The sequence below is a fragment of the Ambystoma mexicanum genome, chromosome 6q (genome assembly GCF_040938575.1).
Source record: "Ambystoma mexicanum isolate Mex_15411 chromosome 6q, UKY_AmexF1_1, whole genome shotgun sequence".
Lineage (NCBI taxonomy): Eukaryota > Metazoa > Chordata > Amphibia > Caudata > Ambystomatidae > Ambystoma > Ambystoma mexicanum.
The window spans coordinates 1,397,998,179-1,398,021,623 of NC_090937.1; the positions used below are offsets into that span (position 1 = coordinate 1,397,998,179).

At 47.1% G+C, this 23,445-nt stretch overlaps 1 protein-coding gene across 6 annotated transcripts in view; it reads right to left on the minus strand.

The window, feature by feature from the left end:
* The window catches only part of HGFAC (HGF activator), a 1,108,062-nt gene that overhangs the window by 290,999 nt on the left and 793,618 nt on the right, over positions 1 to 23,445 (minus strand). For all 6 annotated transcript variants that reach the window (XM_069632041.1, XM_069632043.1, XM_069632038.1 and 3 more), the window contains exon 11: positions 5,836 to 5,975. In XM_069632041.1, the coding sequence (XP_069488142.1) occupies positions 5,836 to 5,975 (140 nt within the window). The remainder of the gene's footprint in view (positions 1 to 5,835; positions 5,976 to 23,445) is intronic.

Sequence of the window (23,445 nt, forward strand, 5' to 3'; positions counted from 1 at the left end):
CCCAACATGTGGAGTGATATGGAAGCCTTGGTTAAAAATTGTACTGCTTGTGCTGTAAGCGACAAAAGCAAATCTGTACGAGTGACTCCATTACAACCTGTGGACATTCCTGTTACTGTTTGGACTAAATTGGCGATTGATATAGCTGGTCCATATGAATCTTTGGAGTGTCAGAAGATCTATCTTATAGTATTAGTTGATTATACATCCAAGTGGGTGGAATGTGGCATAGCAGAGGAGTCAGTGACAGCTGTTAAAGTAGTGAAGTTTTTGGATGAGATTTTTAGTAGAGAAGGAGACCCGCAAGAAATTGTATCAGATAATGGAGCCCAGTTCATGTCGTCAGAGATTCAAGGATTTTTAAGGGACAGATCTATCAAACATAATACTACAGCATTATACCACCCAATGGGTAATGGTCTGGTAGAAAGAATGAATCGTTTCATTAAAGGTATATTACAGTTAGCTTGTGCAAATGGGTTACCATGGAAGGAGACACTTAAGGAAGCTCTCACTACATATAAGGTCACACCACATTCAATTACCGAGGAGGTGCCATTTACATTGATGAGAGGAAGACTTTTCATCAATAGATTGAGGCCTGCTTGGATGATGAGCAATGAGAATAAAAAAAAAATTAACATGGATGACATTGTGGACAAAGTAAAAAGAAAACAAGAGAAATATAAAAGTTATTATGACAAGCAGAGAAACGTTCAAGAGAGTAAAATCAGGAAAGGTGATATGGTTAGAGTGAGGGAACCAACACGTGTGATGAAAGGAGAGTCTAAGTTTCGTACTCCACAGAAAGTTATGGAGTGCTCAAGAAAGTCTGTGATACTGTATGATGGCAAGAAATGGTCATGTGATGATATTGTGGTGGCAAAGGAGAATGAAGTGAGGAGATATGGAGAAGAGGATTTTGTTGCAGGAAAAGAAAAGTTGCAAGGGAAGGAACTACAGAAAGGTTCAATTGAAGAGAAAAATGATAGTGTTCAGTCAGGATCAAAAAGTAGAAAAAGAATATGGAATTACAAACAAGACTATGTATATTATTGAAGAGTTCAACATAGTGATATTTTCAAGACTGGCTGATACGTGAAAAAAAAAAACATGGAAGAAATTGTATCCTTTTTCTTGGTTATTAAGATACAGTGTGATGTTCAATATTTATATTGTTAGTGTTAGTTAAAGTTAACAGAAAATTTTTGTTTGAATACAATATGTATTTTTATTGTTTAGAAAGGGAGATGTGAGAATGTTGGTTTGTTACCATGGTTACATCTTCGTATATCATTCCAGAATGTTGATGGAATCATATACGAAGATGTGGCTTGGCTGAGAAGGCCGTTTCGGGGGCTCCTCCGATTAAACTAATAATTAATACAAATACACATGCGTTATTGGTGTCAACATGATTAAGAAATTCACAACACCCGCTGTCGGGTGCATTGACATCCAGACAACGTGGCCTCCAGCGGAGCTTGCCCCTATTTACACAAAAAGAAGACAAAGAAGAAAACAGGAGAACAGAAAGAAACACGCAGAAGAAAGAAGACTGACCCTCAGGAAAGTTCAACAGAAGATCAAGGTGAGGAACAAGGGTGGGAAGAGACCTCAGAGTTTGCCAGGGAGACACGCGAACGTTGGGGGACGCTTCGGGAGATAGGTGCAGGGGGGGCTCTTGCATTGTCCGAAAATACTCTGATTGTTATATCTTTCAAAAATGAGGCGACCCTGCAGGATGCTTCAGTTGAGAAACTGGGCAACGAGGTCAGGTGTTGACAGAGTATTTTATGGTCCACTAAGTCCAACGCTGCTGATAGGCCCAATAGTAGTAGGAGGGCTGATTTCCCTTTGTCCTTAATTTGTCTAACTGATTCTTTGAGTCAAGCAGGGCCGATTCCATACCGTGTCCCAGGAGGAACCCTGATTGCCGGATCCCTAGTATGTGATTGGACCCCAGGTAATGCTGAATTAGGATCTTCAAGAGGAAGGGGACAGGTGTACTAGGTCAGCTGTTTGTGGGGTAGTAGGGACCAGAGATGGTTTCTTTAGCAACCGGAGTACCCAGACTTCCTTCAAGCTGGTGGGGACTCAGCAAGAGGAGGAAATGATAAACGTGGTGATGAAGGGGGCTATGACGTCCACACAGTCCTTAATATTTGCAGCAGGGCCATCATCTCCTTTTCATCTGATGGGCTTCAGACCTTTAAGCAGAGAGTTGACTTCATCCTCAGAGATGGTGTTAAAGCAGAACAGGGCGAGGTCTTGTGATACTGTGGGACGTCTGATGAGATGTCTGTTGGGGTTGGTAGTGGCTTGCTTCTGTAGGATTTCTTTGTGTAACAAGGCGATTTTGTCCAAGAGAGCAGTTTGGACCTTGGTGCAGCAGGTCTCATATTTGGAAGAGTTGAGTGTGGGGGACGAGAGTGTTTCAAGTTCTCTAAGAATGGTAAAAATCTCTCGGGTGCTGGACTTTGCATTGGTGATTCTTGTGTTGTAGTTGGCTGCTTTCGTTAGTCGGATGGCTGTCTTACTGTATGTTTTTGCTGCAGCGGTGAAAGTGGATTTGAGTAGGTCAGAAGAGGACTTTCTTGATTTAGCATCTGCTTCTCGTTTCTTAGCACGGAGTGCCAGGTGATCGGACGTTAATCAGGAGTTGAGGTGTATAGTGGGTTTAGATTTACGAGGAGTAAGGGGTGCAATGGTGTCAACTGCTTGAATATAGGTGAGCAAGCTTTTCTAGGGTGGGTGGGCTAGGTGTTCCGGTTGTAGCCTGTCAAGCAAGGGCAGGAGTTTGGACAGGACTGAGATCTGGCATTCCAGGACGGTTAGCCAGTCTAAGATATTACCTTTTCGGTGGGTATGTGCTGAGATGCACTGTTTAAAGCCTCGGTCGTTGAGGGCATTTGCTACAGAGGAAGCATTAGGTTCATTCAGACTTAGGTTGAGGTCACCAAGAAGAATAGTTTTGGAAGTGGGTTTGATATTGGTGCTCAGCAATTGGATTAAATACTCCTCGAAGGAGTTCAAGATTCCTGGTGGATGATAAATTACATGCATAGTAATAGTCTCTGCATAGGATAGGGATATTTTTAGTGAGCGTATGTTACAATAATCTGGCTGAGTAGAGCTGATTTGTCTAGTGGAGAGGGTGTCTCTTGCTATCAGGGCAACCCACCCACCTTTAGAGTCAGGTCTGTCACAACGAAGATAGTGTAGTTAGGGGGAAGGGCGATGGAAAGACAAGGGCCAGAGGAAGCGTGGAGCCAAGTTTCGGAAATGGCCAGAATGTCAAGGATATTCACAGTGAGGAGGTCGAGGATGTTGGGGGGTGTGCTTGAATCGATCTGGTGTTAACTTGTGCACAGTTCAGTAGGGGGATATCATTGATCGGGACAGAGGCAGTAGTGGTACTGTTAGGTGTCATAGTGTACTTTGCCGGGCAAGGCTGTGGAGCAAGCAGGTGTATTTCTTTATGCAGTGATGCTGCATTTGAGAATGGTGAGGAGGAGGTGGAGTTAGTGTTGGTGGCTGGTACTCTGTTGTCAAGGGCTGGGGCAGAAGGCATTTGAAAAGCTGTGCTGATGGTGGAGCCTAACTTAGAAGGAGGAGAGAGGGTGGAGGGAAGGCTAGAAGATACCCCCAGGTGGATAATGATATTATCGCAGTGATTTGTGGGGGGAGTACGCACTGTGGTGCTCTACCGAGGTGTTGAGAGGCTTTGCAACTGCTTTAGAGGAATTTACAGGTGACCAGATAAAACCCGATCAGACCGCTGCCCATGGCAGGGACTTTTTAGAGTGAGCTGTGAGCCAACTAGTGACCGGCTGGAGGAGGCAGGAGAACACAGGGGAAGGCTTTGAGGTGGGATTGCTAGAAGGCGACTGGTCATGTGCAAGTTAGTTAGGCATGGCCTTGGCCATTTTGATGGGATGGAGACTCTGGGAGCAATGCGCAAGAGTGGTCTGAGATGGGAGCAGTGGTAATGTATGCATGGCGGAGGCAGGTATTCCTAGTGTGTGTGGGTACAGGGGAGGAGAGTAGCTGGTGAACGGTTATTGTTCTAAGGTGCAGGAGTCGTTTGGCCACAGTTGGAGGCATCATAGTGATTCCTGAGCAGCGGCTCGCGCCCACTGTGCCGCTGCTCGTTAGAAAAACCGGCAATGCATAGTTTGGGGAGGAAAGCCTTTGGCTTAATTTAATTGTGGTATAGTGCGAGGGAGGACAGAAACGAGGTTGCTGAGTACCAGGCACAGTACGGCAGCATGAACCTTGGATTTTCATAGTGTTGAGGGCCTTTTCGGCTGGAAAGAGCCAGACAAGAGCAGGCCTTAAGTGTAGGCCTTCAATGGGGGCCGCAGGCTTCGCCTGTCGGCTTGCATCCGGCATGGCTTTCTTGCTAAAGAGGGGTATTTGGGAAACGATGACTAATAGAAACTGCTGACATAATCTTCAAAAGTGTTCATGTTTTAAATCCAAAGAATCAATGTCAATGTCTTCGCTGGAGAGTGCAGGCACGAAATGTGACATTTCACTTTTAGTTCTTCGCTATTTTTCACCAGCTTATATGATGTAGTGGTAAAGTGCCTGACCTGTGAACCTGGAGACAGTCGTTCAAATCCACAGGTTACGCTTAAAATCATAGTTTCGAAAAAGACAGTCAAAGTGTTTTGTTTTACACATGACCTCTAAAATACCTTGGGGGACAGCGTCCACCCTCTGGGAAAAGTGGGGGGACATCGTCCACCCGCGGGTACCCTTGACTTGAGCCTGATTTCATTCATTACAGGGAGATCATCATCTCAAAAAGCGGTACATTTGACAAAGAGTAATTAAATAAAGCCTATATACAATTAAATACCTGGGATCTCTACAGTTAAGCATGGTAGGTTTGGAAAAAAGGAGCCTTATCTGACCTGAAGATCCGTGTCTACCAGGAAGAAATATGGCTGCCAATATTTAAGATGAAGAACCATAGACAATATTTGAAATTGTATACCCATGTGAGTACTCTAATGAGTCTGAGTTGGACCATGTCGGACTGTTTTGGACAGAGATTGCCGAGTCAAAGATGTTATGGTTTTTTTAATAGTTTTGAGGGAAATTGTTGTTTTTGGGGGAGGAAACTGATCAGGAACAGGGCAGGTAAACCGAAAGTACATATGGAAAAACTGTTAATTTGAACAGTCCTGAAAGCTCATGCAAATGTGCATTTTTCTCGTGCATACGTGTATCGTATGTGGTTAGTTGGTGTCTCCAAATAAAACAAATGCAGGAAATTCGGGAGCAAACTATTCGCCAAAGATTTATGTATAAAAAACATTGTAAGGTGTAGTGCATCAACAGTTTGCAAATGCACATAAAATGATTGAATACTATTAGAATGTTGTTTTGCAATACCAGGAGCCCATCCCTAGCTCTACGTGTGACCACTGAAACTCATGCATATGTCTTTGGTCCAGAGTGAGAACCTGTCTTAAAGTTTCTCTGCAAGTCTATAGTATTGTAAACCTTGAAGGCACCTTGTTAAACGCATTTGGTAGATAGAAAGTGGATGTTATCAGCTGAGCGTCTTTGGGGTCTCTTTCTTCCTGAGAACAAGCTCCTAGATACAGTGCTAGGGGGGCAACGCTTTATTTTGTGGTGAAAATAAATCCCCCATCTTAGTGCATAAGGGGTACATTAAAAGTGGGTCAAAATACTGAAAAGAAAAGTAAGTCATGTAGAATAGTTAGGTAACCTTTGAATATTGTCTATGAAAATAAGGCATAATGATTGGTTAAATGAAAACTTCCAGACTATGCAATTATTCATTGTTTTTACACTCACCAATGTCGTTTTCGGTTTGGCTAAATATAGAGAAGTGGTCATATAGGAGGTATCTGTCTATTTCAAACGTCTGTGTGACTTCAGTGGATTTGTTGAACAAATGTTGTCCCAGAACCACTCTGACCGACGATTTCTTTGGACTGCAATACCAAAAACAAATGTGAAAGCACAGTTTAATGGACATTAGTAGGATATTATTAACTCATTGTTTTCTGCATTCGAGTAATTCTCGGAAATTATGTTATCTTAACAAAGCCTTCTTGCCAGAGTGCTCCCGAAACCTAAACAAGATGGAGATCATTTTCCAAATCTCACCCCAAATTATCCATTACATTTCCACCATTGCTTCTCTATTAATCTTCATTAAAAAAAAAGTACATGCATTTTTATCGTGCAACTGAATGTTCAACCTCGGTATAAGCCCAGAAACGCCAATGGCCATTTCCTAATATCTGAACTGCTCATTCCACTTTTCACTGTCCCTTTAATTCACACCACCTCACTCATATTTCTCCACAACTGCCCCATGCTACAGTCATTGCCCTGGCAACTGCCCATGTCACCTAATTTGCCACCAGAATGGTCCATGCCATTCACATTTCCCCAGAACTAATCCATACCCGCCAAAACTGCCATGCTACATGACACTTATATTGCCCTTGGAAACGCCCATGGCCATGTCCTTTGCCCCTCGGAGGTTATGTTGCATCTGCTGACCATGGAGCTTCACAAGTCACTTCTCATTGCCCTCCTCATTTACCCTTTGCTACTCAAATGACCCCAATTCCTTTCTCCCATAACTGTTACATTACCCAAGACTGTCTGATGTCATGACCATTACACAAGAATGTCCCGTGTCATACCCACTGCCCCTTTAGCAGCACCATGTCACGGCAATAGGCCTCACACCTGGCATAACATTGACCTTTAATTTCTCAATCTCACTCACATTGCCTCAGAACTGTCACATGACATGTCCATTGACCACAGAATTTTCCAAGGTCACATTTCATTGTGCCTGTATTTGCCCCATGCCTCTCACAATGTCCCAGAACAGCCCTATGCCCAGGGTTGGGATGGATATCCGGCATGGCAAGAGTTTTTCCCCTAGACCTCTGTGACCTGGGGCGTCCTTTTGTGTGTGGAGGGATACAGGTATATCGTGAAATCGAACGTTGTTTTTAAATATTGAATTCAATTATGTATAATATCACAACATACATACAATAAAGTTATGAAAGCTAACCATCCCCAGAAGGTCACGAAAGCATTCACCTGGCATATGGGCAGCCAATCTGTTCCCATTGTAAATGAGGTAATTTATTTGGGTTCCCAGATTAGAGCCTTCCCCACCAAAACCCATTTACTGTCACGATTAGATCTAAAGATTCGAAATATGGGACCACAGATGAAAAAATCTGTATAAAATACTGCAGATTCTCTATCCTCCACTTATAAAATTTTACATTGGAAAAATAGTCCCAATCCTGCTTTTTGATATAGAGTATAATCTGCAAAGTTTAGACCTAGATTGGGACAAAGTGAAAGCCAAACTATGGAAAAGAACGCTTGGTATTCCAAACTGTGTCCCAATAGCATGTATACGCTACGAACTTGGTCTTACTTCACTTCTGGCATGGCTAGAATGGAACTGGATTTCCTTGTATAGACTGATCCCTCATCCTCCAGTATCATCCCTGTATGAGGACGTAGCAATCTTATTGCAACGGGCAGATAATAGATTTCTGAACAAACTAGGGGAAAAATGTAACGAGATATTAATACTATTGGACAGGATCCTTATCCAAAATCCACTTAAAACAAAAGAATCGAGGAAAAGAAGGGATTGGATAAGGACAATAGAGAGGATGAGACTAGCAAAAATATTGTTCTCTTTTACTCCAACAGACAACCCCAGATCTTTTTTGCCTTCCCTTTTAAGGAAATTACCTGACCCAAGAACAAGAGCAGATTTCCTTAGATTTAGACTCAATATTTTACCAACACTAGAAATTCTGTACATTAGAGGTAAGGTAGCATTCTCGACAGAGGTCTGCCAGAAATGTGTGAAAGCGGAAAAACAGTTCATCCAACATGTATTATTGGCATGCTCAGGAACACGGGATTTGAGACTGCCAAGATTTCAAAGATTTGTTCATAATGTTGGATCCCTAGAGTTTGATACTTTTTGGGACAGACTGGTTTTCGGGAAATGAACTATTCCTAACAGCTGAAGTAGTGAATGTTTTGAAAGAACTGAACCTCATTGGGAAGTAATAAATGGAAGAAAGGGTGCAATGAGAAAATAATTCTCATCCACGTGTATCCTACGTACAATTATAGAATGCTCTTACTGAGGATTCTTTCCATACTATTTGTGTTTGATTTTGTGGCTTTTTCACCCATTCTACTTTTATCTTTTCTCAAATTCTTTCTTGAGTGGCAGTTTATTATTTTAAGATTATACGTGAATTTCTTTTATTGCATGATTTTATTCTTTTTTTCTCTAATTAATTACTGCTATTTGTGAGAATTTGTAAAAATGAATATTTCAAAAAGCCAATATTTTGTTTTGGCTAAGACACAATAAAATGTAAAAAAAAAAGTAAAATAGAAAGCTAACCATGTATGGGCATTTTTCACATTCTTGAGTTAGTTTTGGATGTTACTTATGTTGTTAACTTTCTCTCAGCTTGGACGTTGCCTCAGTAATCGCTGCCTATCTCCTTATTCCACATGAGGCGACCATGAGTGCCTCAGTAATCGCTGCCTATCTCCTTATTCCACATGAGGCGACCATGAAATGAGGGGCAAAGTGTGGCTAGTGCTTCCAGAACCTGCCTGCCCATTGAACTGAGGTACACTGTAACCACACGTGCTCCGCTCAATGCACAGGCCGTGCGCAACGGCCATACGCAGGCCTGCTGCTGATTCAGGAGTTGGTTGTCATTTGGGCTAAGATTCATGTGTGGCAATGGCACTGGATTATTAATGAGGGACTGTAGAGGGGAGAGAGCCTGTCACAGCAAGGGAGTGCCGCTGTCTGAGATGAAGGCAGCAGCAGCACAGTGGTAGGTGGGTCGGTATTGCTGTCACACGCTGCTGGTGCGCATGTCCATCAGATCAGCTGTCCCCATCGAGGGTCAGACTGGGCCATAAAATTGTTCCGGGAACCAATGAAAAAGTGTCCGACAGTTGTAAATGGCTATTCCTTCCTTTTGTGACACTGATGGAATAGCACCCAAGGGGTAGTTGTTTGATAAAATGTGACGCAAATTTGGCATTTTAAAGAATATTTATTCAGCAACATTGTTCAAAACTACTAGCCGCATAGTGAAGTATGTCATCAAACTGGCCCGCATTGGCCAAAAAAGTGGACCACTTTGACCCAAAAAACTGGCCCACACCAGCATTTTGCGTTTTTAATTCGGCGTGGGCCTATTGCCTTATAGGCCAGTCTGACCCTGTCTGCACTGCACTGCCAGTAGGTAGCAGGGATTGACAGGTCGTGGGGCACCAAGAGCCTACTGCCCTATAGGCCAGTCCGAGTCTGTCTGCCTGCATCTGATCTGCATTGCCAGTAGGTAGCGGGGATGGACAGGAGGTGGGGCTCCAAGGCGGGTCAGCGAGTCCTCGCTGGGGTTGATGCACTTTCATTTGCTACAGGTAAAAGATAAATAAAGTAGTGCCGCGCACACATGTATGTCTGCCAGGACGTGAATTAACCAAACCGCAATCAGTGGTCGAAGAGTACTATAAGAAGTAGTGGAACGACGTTCCAGCTGCCCAGCCCCCTTGCCCCACCCCCATTTCTGCTCCCTTCACTCCAAAATACCCACCGTCATACCGTCATTCCCCTCACTCACCACCCCCGCCCCCAATTCAAACCCCCAACCAGGGTCCTTCCTTTCTTTCCCTCGACCACACACCACACTATTTTTTAAACCAGATCTCGCAAGAATGAAGAAAACATGACAAACGAATATGAATTTACATTACTACTGTTTGTCACTGTCCCCCCTCAGCATGCAGCTTTATGCAGGCTCCTCCTTCAAATCACCCACCATTCACACCTCTCAAATGATATGCCCAGGACCATAGCCAATGACACAACCATCTCATTCTATGAAAAGACTGGCCGCAAGCATTATGCTTCAACTTCTTTAATTTACCACTCTTCAGCAGTTTCAACAAACTCAAAACCATAACCAAACTTGTCTGAAACAGACTTTTCTTCTTTTAAACTACAATCCCCATAGTCTCTGTAGTCCATCTCACTCCATGCTCAGTTTATGACCACATCCTGTCCCTGAGCTCCTCCTCTTCTTTTACTGCTCTTCAAGCAGATAAGTACTATTCTTGTTATTCTCCTGCTGATTGTGGGATTGCATTAGGACAATTAGTAGCGGGAGGTGCAGCGCATTACAGAACGATTAGTATATGCAAGCACAGTTTCTTAGCAAGAACGTATATTTGGCGTTGTGTGCTCAGATAGATAATATTGATTGTGTGATTGTAGAGAGCCCGACATTCGTGGGTAGTGAGCAGCTCCGAGTAGCGAGCCATCACGCGTTCATACGAGCATTTTCTTTTCACTTGACGCGTCCGCCCCGTGCCGCACTCACGGCACACTAGGGGTGGCCTTTCGCGGTCAAGGTGCTTGCGACGGCCCCTAAGAGCCGTATGAGGTCACAGTGCCCCTACCCCTCCTGTGGGGTGAGAAGCGGCAAGGCGAGGAGCATCTGTGGTGGCCCCCTCCCTTGGGGATGCGGGGTCAGCAGCGCCCGAAAGCGCTGAAGCTCTCCGGCCCCCACCTTTGCAGGGGAGGAGCCGGAGCGAGCACGAGTGCTTCCGCGTTCGCAGTGATCCCTCCTAAGCGGTTCTGAGCACTCGGGCCCGGCGGTGAATGCCTAATAAGCTACGGAGTATAGTTGGGGAGTAGTATCGTTGGACATATTTCAGAGCAGGAGCTCTTATTATTATCAGCGCTCATAACGAGCGACGAGTCAGCAGCCAGCTGATAAGCATCTATGGCCTCAAGCTGTGCTACAAGTCATTAGCTTGGAGCAGCGATCCTCACAGGCAGTGAGATCACTATGATTAGAGCCCATACCAGGCTGATTTAAGAGCATAGGTCTGGTGCAGCCACTAAATAAAGTATAAAAAATAAATTTAAAAAAAGGCCTATTTGACAAAGCACCTATAGTGAACCGGGCGTGCAGAGACACCCTCACGGGTACAAGAGGCACATAGCACAATGTCTGATTTCGAATGGAGCGAAGAGGAGCAGCCATCAGACCTCGCTGCCAGCTTCAAGGAGGTGCTGGGTAGTTGACTTATAGATGCAGTGGCGCAGGGAGTTAAACCCCTACAAGATAGGCTGGAGTCCCTGGAGGCTATGTTGAACCAGCCTTTTGACAACACCAGACAGAAGGAGCGCATGCCCGCAGAACCCTCAGCAGGGTCAATGGGGAGTAATAACGCCGAAAGAGGAAAGCCCCTCTTGACCCCCAGTGCCCCTCGGATGGGGTGAATGATAAGGCCCCGGAGGTCGTCGACGCTTTCGCAAAGCTCCGCGAAGCATATATGCGGCGTCAGACTGTGCCGGACCTCACGACCCCCGCTCCAGGGGAGGAAGGTGATGGAGTAGATGACCCAGGCTCAGAGGAAGAGCCGGAGGATGGTGATCCCCCCTCCCAGAACGAGGAGGAACGAGAAAAGGAGGACCCCAGACCCAGCGGAGGCAAAAGAATCCGCAAAGAGAAACACCTCGAAGAGGAGGAGGAAGGGATGTTTGATCCGGACAGCATCCTTAATCCGAGATCCTCAGATTGGCAGCCCTCGCCAAGAGTGGCGCAATATATGACCAAAAGGTTAAGAAAAGCGCTAGACAAGGAAGTCTGTCAGAGACTTCGAGCAGAGTGCCCGATACCGGACCTTCCGGGGAAAGTGGCCGAGACACCAGAGTTAGAACCTAGAATGTTAACTTTCGTGTCAAAAACAAGCAAAGACCCCCGGAAAGGTATTGATAGATCTTGGAGGAGTTGCCAGGAGAAAGTGTTGGACCTGGCCGGACCACTCGCAAAGATCATGAATCTAGCAGAGAGAGCCAGAGATACGGGGGAAGAGGTAGACCCTGACGCCCTACAGGCTGGGCGCAGAGAGCAGTATGCCTGTTAGGGAATGCGAACTGCGCCATTGCTTCAGAACGCCGGAGAGGTCTCCTGCTGAAGATCGACGAGAAACTCAGTGATTTAGCATCTTACGGAGCCGGAGAGGCAGCCCAAGGACTCCTCTTCGGAGAGACCTTCGGCAAAGAAATGGGTCGCTTTGTAGGCACCTACACGTCCTTGGAGAAGGCACAAGCCTCCATCCGTAAGATTTTTCCCAACCGAGTTTTTGGAGGGACCAGTCGCCACAAGGGTCGTTCGACTGGTCGTAACAGGAGCGGAAGAAGACCCCAGAATCCCAGGGCCCAATACTGGGAGAATAGGCAGCAGGACTCCTTCTTCCCGGCCCGAGGATGCTTCCCAAGAGGTCGCAGAGGAAGAGGTTTGGGTCGCGGACAAGGATTTACTCAAGGTGAGAGCAGCGCTTTATCCCCCTGTGGGGGGGAGAACTGGCAAGTTCTTGAGAAATTGGCGCAAGCTTTCCAGCGATGCCTGGGTGTTAGAAATGGGCGTGGGGATGCGCCTAGAATTCGTGCGCCAGCCCGTGCAAGAGCGCAGTCCGCACCGGCAGCGTTTAGAGCGCACAGAGCAGAAGCTCCTAGACCAGGAACTAGCCTCATTAGCGGCAAAGAACACCATAGAGAAGTGCCCGAGAGCCCCCGAAATTATAAGCAATATGTTTCTGGTGCACAGAAAAGAGAAAGAGCGTCCAGTTATAAATCTAAAAGAGCTGAACAGCTGAATAATATACTGACATTTCAAGATGGCGGGCATCCACCAGCTCCGAGACTCGCTCAGAGAAAAGGATTGGCTGACGAGACTGGATCTGAAGGATGCGTACCTAACTATCCCTATAGCAGAGGAATTCAGAACTTTCCTAGCTTTTTGTTGGAAAGGACAGCTCTGGCGGTTCAAGACCATGCCCTTCTGGCTTGCTTCAGCGCCCTGGACTTTTACCAAAGTGATGAAGCCGGTAGCGGCAGCAATAAGAGAGAAAGGGATAAGGTTGATCATTTATCTAGACGATCTACTACTCCTATCCGAGGATCGAGAAACCCTCAAGTATCAGACAAATTGGGTCCAGGACCTGCTAGCTTCCTTAGGATTCCTAGTGAACTTAGAAAAGTCAGACGCCGAGCCAGCACAAAGGCTGGATTTTCTAGGCTTCGTACTGGATACCAGGAAAGCTACATTTGAGTTTCCTGCTCGAAAGATTCGAGATATCAAGAGGGAATTGAGAGGGTGCTTACAAAAGCAAGTAGTGTCCCTCTGGACTCTAGCGAGGATTGTAGGGCTCTTGGCAGAGGTTGAAGATAAGACATCTTCAACAGGGCCTGAGATATCACCAATCAGTACCGAGCTCTGCAGAGGTTGAAGATAAGACATCTTCAACAGGGCCTGAGATATCACCAATCAGTACCGCTAGACCAGGAATCCAGGATGGAGCTGGAATGGTGGTTGAAGAACATGGATGCCTGGAATGGACGTGCCATTTTCGGAGACGGGCCAGACCTGATTATAGAATCCGACGCCAGCCGCCTGGGCTGGGGCGCAAGGTACGGAGACTTGCAGACAGTGGGGAAATGGAACGAGGAGGAGCTCCGGTTACATATAAATTGCCTAGAACTGTTGGCAGGATCCTTCGCAATCAGAGCCTTCACGAAAGGGAGGATGAAGTTGTGCGTCCTTCTAAAGATGGACAACATATCAGCGGTGCGATACATAAATCACCTAGGCGGCACCAAGTCCAGAATGTTAGCCGAACTAGCAAAAGATTTTTGGCATTTCTGCCTGCAGTCAGAGACGTCAGTCACAGCGGAGTACCTCCCCGGAACACTGAACGTAATAGTGGACTGGAACTCTCACTACCTCACGGACTCCCGCGATTGGAGGCTGGATCCGACAGTATTTCAGAGGATGATCAAGAGATGGGGACCAGTACACATAGACCTCTTCGCATCCCGCCTGAATGCACAGACAGCAGATTATTTCAGCTGGAGGCTAGATCGGGCGCTCGAGGGACGGATGCGTTCCTGAAAGAGTGGGGCAGAGGCCCTCACTATGCGTTTCCTCCATTTATGATGTTGAGCAGAGTGCTAGCGAAGTGTCGGAGGGAGACGGCGGAGTTGCTATTAGTAGTGCCGTACTGGAAATCACAAGTGTGGTTCCCGACGCTGATGGAATTGGTAGTGGATTGCCCAAGGATTCTCCCAGAAGGAGAGCACCTGCTCACGGACCCAACTGGGTCGTTTCACCCTCTGAGAGTGAGGGGGGCTCTCCTGCTCGTCGCGTGCAGGATATCAGGAGACGCTGGGCGATGCCAGGCATTTCGACACAGGCTGCACAGCTCATCGCAGACTCCTTGGCTCCGTCCACTAGGAGGAGCTACGACGCGGCTTGGACCAAATGGACAAGCTGGTGCAGAGGGAGAGGTGTTCATCCCATTTCTGCGTCTGTAGTGATGATTTAAAAATGTTTAGCTCAATTATTGCAAGGCGGTAAAGCATTCCGCACCATAGGAGTATACAGATCTGCCATATCCACAGGACATCTCCCTATCGAAGGTGTTCCAGCGGGAGAGCATCCAGCTGTAGTTCGGCTCATTAGAGGAGCCAGATTCAAGGCACCTCCAGAGCCTCGATATAACATGGTCTGGGACGTGCTAGCAGTCCTTAAACTGTTAGAAAGTTGGCCAGGGAACAGGTTCCTATCGCTGAAGCAGCTATCAGGAAAATTAGCAATGCTCTTATGCCTAGTGTCTTGTAAACGCGTATCAGACGTAAGAGCTCTGGATGTTGATAGGAAGTCGTTCGGGCCGGAAGGCGTGACCTTTACAATAGTGGGAAGGACTAAATCAGGGACGTCTTCAGTTTACTATCCATATTTCCCGAGTAAACCTAAATGGTGCGTATCAAGCTGCGTAAAAGAATACGAGAGCAGGACTGCAGAGTACAGAGCAGCGAATGTGCAACAATTGCTTATAGCACGCATAAAACCCTTCAAAGGGGTATCCACAGCGACAATCGCCAGATGGGTTAGAGAAATCATGCATGCAGCAGGGATAGATGTGGGGAAGTATGGAGCACATTCAGTGCATGGAGCCATGGCATCTAAAGCATTTAAGACGGGAGTATCCCTTAGAGATATCATGCTGACAGCAGACTGGTTGAATGATCGAACATTTAAGGAGTTTTATTTTAAGCCGACAGAGAGTTTAGCGGTCACAGTGTTGGGAAGCTTTGAACAAGCATAATGCTCGCCTCCAGTCTTGTCATAGAATGAAGATTACCCCTGCTAGCTGCGCAGGGAGTATTAATTCTATTAAAGACTAGGAGGCGAGCATTAAATTCCCACCCGAATCATGTATTGTGGGAAATGTTTAATGATCGTAGAGGAGAATGTTATGATGTTGTCGACAATACATGGACACCACCCTGATTTTCTGCTTTTCCTTTTATTCATAGGAGAGGAGCAGAAGAACAATTGAAGTAGGAGACTAGCAGAGGTAGTCACCTGAGTCGAGGAAGTTCGCCATTCGTTTGGAGTGGTTCAAGTCGTTCCCAGTTGCAGGACTTTTGTGTGGAGTTCTTTATGGACTTTCAGAGCGAGTAAAAGAGAGGAGGAGCTCAGGGACAGGATGTGGTCATAAGCTGAGCATGGAGTGAGATGGACTACAGAGACTATGGGGATTGTAGTTTAAAAGAAGAAAAGTCTGTTTCACACAAGTTTTCAGTGTTTGGTTATGGTTTTGAGTTTGTTGAAACTGCTGAAGAGTGGTAAATTAAAGAAGTTGAAGCATAATGCTCGCCACCTAGTTTTTAATAGAATTAATACTCCCTGCGCAGCTAGCAGGGGTAATCTTCATTCCCTGCAAACCCCCCTGTGCCTTCAGTAGCGCCTACAGCAATTCCCAGATTGCTGGCTGACTACTTGGGAATGGGCTTCATGTGCGAGCTGTCCATTGAAATAAACAAGGCTTAGCCAGCACGTGTGAGATAACACAATTAGGTTTTACACAGGATTGTTACCCAGAGTCTAGGTTCAAATCCCCAGCTGGCCTTTTCTAATGTCCTGGAACGGTACTCCAGGTAACATAAAGTAAGGGAACTGTGTTAATGTGAAAGGTTCTTATACCGTGCACTGTTACCATCTGCGTGGTTTCATGGCTCTCTGGCGGATCTGTAAAGCCAGGGGGAGGGTTGGGAGGTTAGTAAGATTGACCTGGAAAAAAGAGAGAGAGCTCTGATGGGCTGTTGGCAGCTTCATTTCGGAGACCTGTTCACTGAGCTTAGGTGTGGTTTTCCGAGGGTGACCGCCATGTGCTGTTGGGTGAGGTTGTGTGTAGTTTGTTTTGTTGGTGCAATGTTGTGAAGTTTGTGCAGTTTGCAGTGCTCTAGAGGTACGGTTGTGTTTAGTCAAGAGTTTGTGGGGTGCATATGGATGGGTGACTTTATTAGTACTTTTTGTTAGTGGTGGTAGAATTCCGGCTTCTGCTGTTGTGATATTGTGCCTCCCTGTTTGCCCTTTTAGATTTGAGCAATTGCCACCCCACGAGTGCCTCCAGGAGCGATGAGGGCCCTGTCCCTCTTGGTCGGTTAGTCCGTGGGCTGTCTGATCTATCAGGCCCTATTTCTAGTTGAGTGACATGTTCCCCGCCCTTGGTACCTCATTTGGGTGATGCACATTTCCTCCCCTGACTTCCCTTTGGTCTCTTTCCCTAGTCCTATAGAGATGGATATCACACTTTCTCCTGCTCTCCCGTTGGCCCTTTCAGGGGTGTGCACCTCAGCTAATGCACCTCCCTTGCCAGTAATATCCCTCTCTCCTCCATTTGAGTTAGGGCTACTTCCCTTATTGTCAGTAATGAGTCGGGTACATGGTGCGCGGGTGTTGTATTACTCTGGCGAGAGAGTTCCATAGTTTTATGGCTAAGCAGGAGAATGCTGATCCATCCAGTGTTTTCGTTGTGTATGGCTTGTGTTCTACGTGCATGTCCTTACATGATCTGAGTGTTTGGGTCGGGATGTAGACAGAGATTTTCTTTTGAATCCAATTGGTTCCTCGGCCGTGGAATGCTCTATGCGTGATGCACACATGGCAGATTTCCCTTAGAAGTAAGGGAACGTCGTACCCTTTAGTTCCCTCCCACTTTGACCTCTGAGTGTTACTGTCAAAGAAATATAACGGACCATTTGCAGCTTACATCTGCATCCATGGCAGTGCATGTGCGTCCGTCTCAACAGTTCCTCCATCTAACACTTGCCCTCGATAAAACGTCTGGCATTACAAACTTAATTCAAACTATACATTTGTCATATATACTAACAACGTATTTTCATCGTGTTTGTGGGAGCTACAAATAGAGTGCTGCATTTAGCAAACCACCAGTAAATGACTATCACACACTCTAGCCAAACCAATGCTTAATTTTAGCAGCAAAAAAAGAGCTGACAGCTTGGTTGCGAAGCACGGACCCGGTATCGCACCTGTGTTGCTCAGTGTCGTTTTGCTTCCAAGGCGATGACGTTGCCTCTGAGCTATCCTCCTGAGAACTTTACTTTTCTCATGCTGATCTTGCTTATTTTGTCTATTTGGTCATTTCAGCTCATATTCAGTGGTCTGGTCATGTAAGTGAATTTTGCCAGAGAGACGTGCTCAGTTGCAGAAACTGACTGGTCATTAGAACTGTGATCAAGACGTCCTGGGCCCCCAGCCTGCCTTTTAAAGGTGTTTGCTGCAGGGTAAGTTGGAGGATAAACCTCCCTTTTGGTCGCTGGAGTGATGACTGCACCACAATGTTTGCTTGTTTGTGCTTCATAATTGCCCTCACAGTTGACATCATGCATACTGACAGGTTGCCTGTTTATGTTAAGAGGTGACTTTGTAGCACAGGCCCTAGCGGGTTGTGGCTTTTGTATTTGAGCAGTCGAAGGGCGCCTGGGGCAGGTTGGTTATATATGAGGTGGAAGCCCAGTCCTGGTGTTAGGCTCACTTCAGATTTCATTGTGGCACTTATTGTTCTGCCTTTGACGGGACTGCAGGTGCCGTGTAGGAATGTGGAGCGGACATATGTTGAGGGAATTTTGGATTGTTGAATGCGATTCACCATAGGCTGCCACTTTTTAGCGAGCTGCTAGATTGTAATCTACCTCTCTTGGGAGAGGTTGAGTGAGAAAGGTGTGCAGGGTGGTTGCTAGTCATTGCTTTCGCTTTTGTGCCCAGTCCCGGCATCAACATAGCCCCGGGTATTTTCCAGACCTAGCAACACCCCTGATAGAGCTGATGTTTTTGGACACTCCTGGGGGGCATGGCATGATCTCTAAGAATGCCCGCTTATGTAGATATCTTCTCGGAACCCCAGCAGCATTGGCTGCTGGCTTCGCACTGCAGGGGCAAGAGATGGGAGGGATGAGTCAGTACCCGCGAGGCGAGTACAGTGATAGCTATGAGGGTCGGCTTGTTTTCCTGCTTAGGAGGTTGTGGTCAGGCTCTATAGAAGAATGTACATGGATCTGTCCAAAAGTAGGGTTATGAGCCCCAAGGCCATTGCTGTCTGCAAAGGTCAACAAAAAAATTAATTGATCTGGTTTATTGCAAGAATTGAAATGCAAAAAAAGCAGTCCGTAAATCATTTTTGGGGACATAGACAGTTTCAATTGGTGCATTTTCGATCCCTGGGAACCATATCCCATTGCAGATCAACCTGGAAGCTAGGCATCCAGCACACAGGCCACAGGAGAAAACAAACAAAAAAGACATAGTCCATACAGGTTGTTGCTGGCCCCGAATTGAGGAAGGGGCTAGAAAAAACAAGCATTGGCAATGCCAACGGTTTGGGCTTTTCTGTAGGCATGGGAATGGCACTTGCTAGGACCTTCCATAGTGGTATTAACTGCCATTGATAGTAGCAGGTAAAAAATAGTGTGAGTCCATGGACATCTAAAAGCAGTGCCTGGCAAATGTCTAATACGTACACATAAGACAAAACTGTTTGGCATTGCCAATGCTTGTTTTTAACAGTGAAGGGCACACAAACTGCTTATAAATCGTGCTGGCTGAAGGCAGACATGGTTAAGACATTTTGTTTACACCAGTAGCAGGTTTTCATCTCTAATTGAGTCATTTGCTCTCATTCTAGGTATGGCGGTCTGGAAATAAGGGTGCCGGTAGGAACGTACCAGTACCCTTTCGGTAGGTACCAGCATGCTTCTCACTGAAGCACCAGCACCATGAGCAACAGTGCCGGTGCTTCAGTGACCACATTTAGACCTGGGTCTCTATGGAAATGGGTATTAAGCGTTACCGCCGCTACTTGTGATAGCCCAGTGGCACCGGGATATTAGGCAGTAGTAAAGGTGTTACGGGATTGCCGGTAGAATCTAAGTGATTTGGCTGCGGCCGAAACGTTCGCATGAGAAAGGTGCGAACTACCAAAGGTTTGCACCTTTGTCATGGGAACACACATACATACTCACACCCACACACACAACACACCCATAACACCCCCCTACCCACACTCTCAGCATATCCCCACCCACACCCCCAACATAAACAAACCCAACTTACCTTCATCTTCACGCTGGGTTCCTGCAGCGCCAGTTTCCTTTCACTTCGGTGACCGGGAACCGGCGCCATAGGGTCCTTTTCTTTTCTTTTTCTTTTTTAAATGGAAGGCTGCAGGGGTCTCCCCCGCAGTCCCCGCTCACTATACCATAAAGTATAGTAAGCGGGGCGATGCAGTGGACACCCCCGCAGCCCCTGTTTGTTTTCTTTTTTTTTAAACGGAAGGCTGCGGGGGTGTCCCCCGCAGCCCCCACTCACTATACCATTAAGTGTAGTGAGTGAGGCGATGCGGAGGACACGCCCGCAGCCCCCGTTTCTTTTTTGTTCTTTTTTTTTTAAACGGAAGGCTGCAGGGGTGTCCCCCGCAAACCTACGCTCGATATACTATGAAGTGCAGTGAGCCAGGCGATGCAGAGGACACCCCGCAGCCCTTTATTTTTTTTACAATGCTATCACCAAAGGTTCAAACTTTTGGTGTTCGAACCTTCGGTGGTAGCATTTTTAGAACTTTTGGTCATTGCGACCATTTTTTGTCGGTCAAATCGGCCTATATGGGGTTTTACCACCCCGTAATGAGCCCCATTAAGTCTGAGAAGACTACTTTGAAAAAACACTGGCAGGCACTTGTAGCTTGATTACAGCGAGCTCAAAGAGGTCTCATGAGGAGGTGTTTTGGGAGGGGAGTGGCAGGAGCAGGGTGGGAATGGCCAAAGGGATTGGCATGGCCATGGGCAGTCACTGGGTGGGCAAATAACCAAAACACAACTAGAAACGGTGTCCCTCCTCATATGCCAGTTCTCCCTTACTGTACTCTAATGCAACAGTTTCGGTTTAGAGGCGCCACCCAATAGCAACAAGTGAGTTCCGGTGCAGTTATTCCCCTCCCTCGCAATCGATATTGTCATCTTTGCCGCTCAACATGCATCTGTAGGTGGTAAGTCAGGCTATGGGAGCCTGGCTCTGATGCGCACAGAACATTGGTATCATCAATGGACAATAGGACTATAGACCAGAGTATGATCTCTTCAGGGCAGGCGGGATGCCTTACACATGTGGAAAGTGCGTTATTGCCCAACACGTTATTATCAATATGATACCCGTTGACCTAATCGACACAAAGAAGCTATCTATATGTTCAGTGCAAGGGTATCTCATGAATGCATCATGTCAGAGGCACACTGTACAGGTACTAAAAAGGTGCTAAACTTCTCACAATACTGCCAATGGGCAAACAGTTACATGGCAAAGTTGCTGCTGCCTGATATCCTACACCCCAAACCACAAGGGCCCCCAAAGCATAAGAGACGTGCACATTTCCAACACGTTATCCATAATTCTCAATCTCTTTTCTGAAATAAGGACACCCTAGAATAGCACGATCGTCCTAAATGTACAGAGTTACCATCTTGCAGCATTTAAACATTTTTTAGGGCATGACACAATTAAAAGGATGCAGCAATAATAGGATGCACAACCTCACCAATGCAATCATGCGGCCAAAAGAGAGCAAATGTCATTGCATGTTGGCACACTATTATCACCAACTTGCCCAGAAAATGGTATAAATATTTCACTGCTACCGCATGACCTCCTCCTGTCTGCATACTCGTGTCGTCCGCCTCCCCTCCTACTCCATGGTGCTCTCTATTTCGCCTATCTACTCTAACTGCTTCTCTATTGACTATCCTGCTCTCCTCACTAAATCTGGTAGGAAAAAGTTTAAAAAGGACATCCTGGTCTCCAACCCAGGCCTCCCTATTGCTGACACCTACACGAGCGCCTGCTCCAAGGAAACTCTCACTGACATTCTCTTTTTCGTGCCTTCACCTGACCTATGGACCCTTCACATGCTCTCTGTGCTCTCTCCTTTCTCCTCCTCTCCCATTAATGGTGGCACCCGCTGGGATGTCCTCTTGGCCCCTTTCCACTCCTCTAAGGCCATCATTAATGTCTATGCTAACGGGACCGTCTTGGTCCAAGGCCCTCAGGCCAACCTTCACCTCTTTGATAGACGCCTCCCACGCCTCATCAACTTCCTCTCCTCTCCCACTGTCCCCCTTCTTCTGTCCTCGGCTACCTTGCCTCTCCCCTCCCTCCCTGCCCCTTCTCTTGCTCCCTCTTCAACTCCTTCTCTAACAACTCCGCAGGACATACCTCTGATCTGCACCCCTCCCCGGAAGTTTTTCAAAGGTGGCAACCTTCTCCACATTGCCACTCTAAATGCTCGCTCTGCCATCAAGCACTCCTCTGATATCTGTCGCCTTCTTGAGGAACTGGACCTGGACGTCCTCGGTCTCACTGAGACATGGTTCACAGCCAGCTCTGCCACCAGCTTCGACACACTCCTACCTGACGGTTATAAGATCCTCTCCATGCCCAGGCCCAACCGTTCAGGGGGTGGTGTTGCCCTTATCTTCCCTGAGTGGATTCCTGCCACTGTCACTCCCACGCAGACCTACTCCTCTTTTGAATGCCTTGTCTGCCGACTCTCTCTCTCTCCTAGCCATTCCCTTACCGTGGCTACCATCTATCGGCCACCTGGTCAAATTTCCTCCTTCCTCTCTGAATGGGCTGACCTCTCCTCCTCACTCCTGTCCTCAACCACCCAACTCCTCTTTCTCGGTGACTTCAACATCCACCTCGATGCCTCCTGTCCCCCCACTGGTCTCTTTCGCGAACTCTGTAACTCTCTCTCACTCTCTATTCTCCCGTCTGGGCCTACTCACTCTGCAGGGCACACTCTTGATGCTCTGATCTCTTCTGACCTTCCCCTCTCCCTTCCTCTCTCCACTCCTCTCTCCTGGAGTGATCACTTTCTCCTATCCTCCCACCTCTCCCTCCCTACCCCACAGGCAAAGCCACCCTCTTCACTGCCACCCACCTTCTCGGTCATCCGACCCATGAAGCGCGTGTCAGTTGAGGCTTTCGCTGCTACCTTCTCGCCCCCTCCTCCCCCCTCGGCTGACTCCCACCCTGACACAGCCCTCTCCATGCTCTATTCCTCTATATCTGATACTCTCGATATCCTTGCCCCTGTCATGAGAATCCGCCTGAAGCCCAAAGCCAAATGTAACTCCTGGTATGACTCGGATCTCGTCACCCTAAAACGCAAGTGTAGGGTGGCAGAGAGGAAATGGCGTGCTTCATGTTCATCCTCTGACAAACTGGCCTGTCGCCTGCTCCAAAGGCAATACCGGCTCTCCGTTCTCACCAAGAAGAGAGCCCTTATCCAAGCCCGCATCTCTGAGGCATCAAACAACTCGGCCGAACTCTTTAAAATCTGCAAGGAGCTGGCCAACCCTGCTGCAGTCTCTACCTCTCCTGTCCCCTCCCAGGCCCTCTGCACTGCACTGGCCTCGCACTTCATCTCAAAAACTCAGGACATCCTGTCCTCGCTCTCCTCCTCTCTCCTCCCTCCCTCTCCTCCCGGCTCTTCCTCTTGCTCTCTTGCAGCCGCCCCTCCTTCTCTGCTTTTCCACCTTTTTCTGCTGATGAGGTTTCCAGACAAGTCCGATCTATGAAAGCCTCGTCTAAACAGGTTCACCCCTGTTCCTCCAAAACCATCAAGGACCACATCGACTCCCTGGCTCCTGTCCTGGCTGACTTCTGCAACCACTCATTCGCCTCTGGAGTCTTCCCATCCCCCCTCAAGCACTCCCTTGTGCACCCCCTCCTCAAGAAACCCTCTGCCGACCCGTCCTGCCCGGCCAATTATCGCCCTATCTCCATTACTCCCTTCCTGGGTAAGCTCCTGGAGAAACTGGCCATCTCCCAGCTTAACCTCCATGCTGACTCTGTTGGTAATCTTCATGACCATCAATCCGGCTTCAGAGCGGCCAGAAGCACGGAAACTGCTCTCCTGAACATCCGTGAGGAC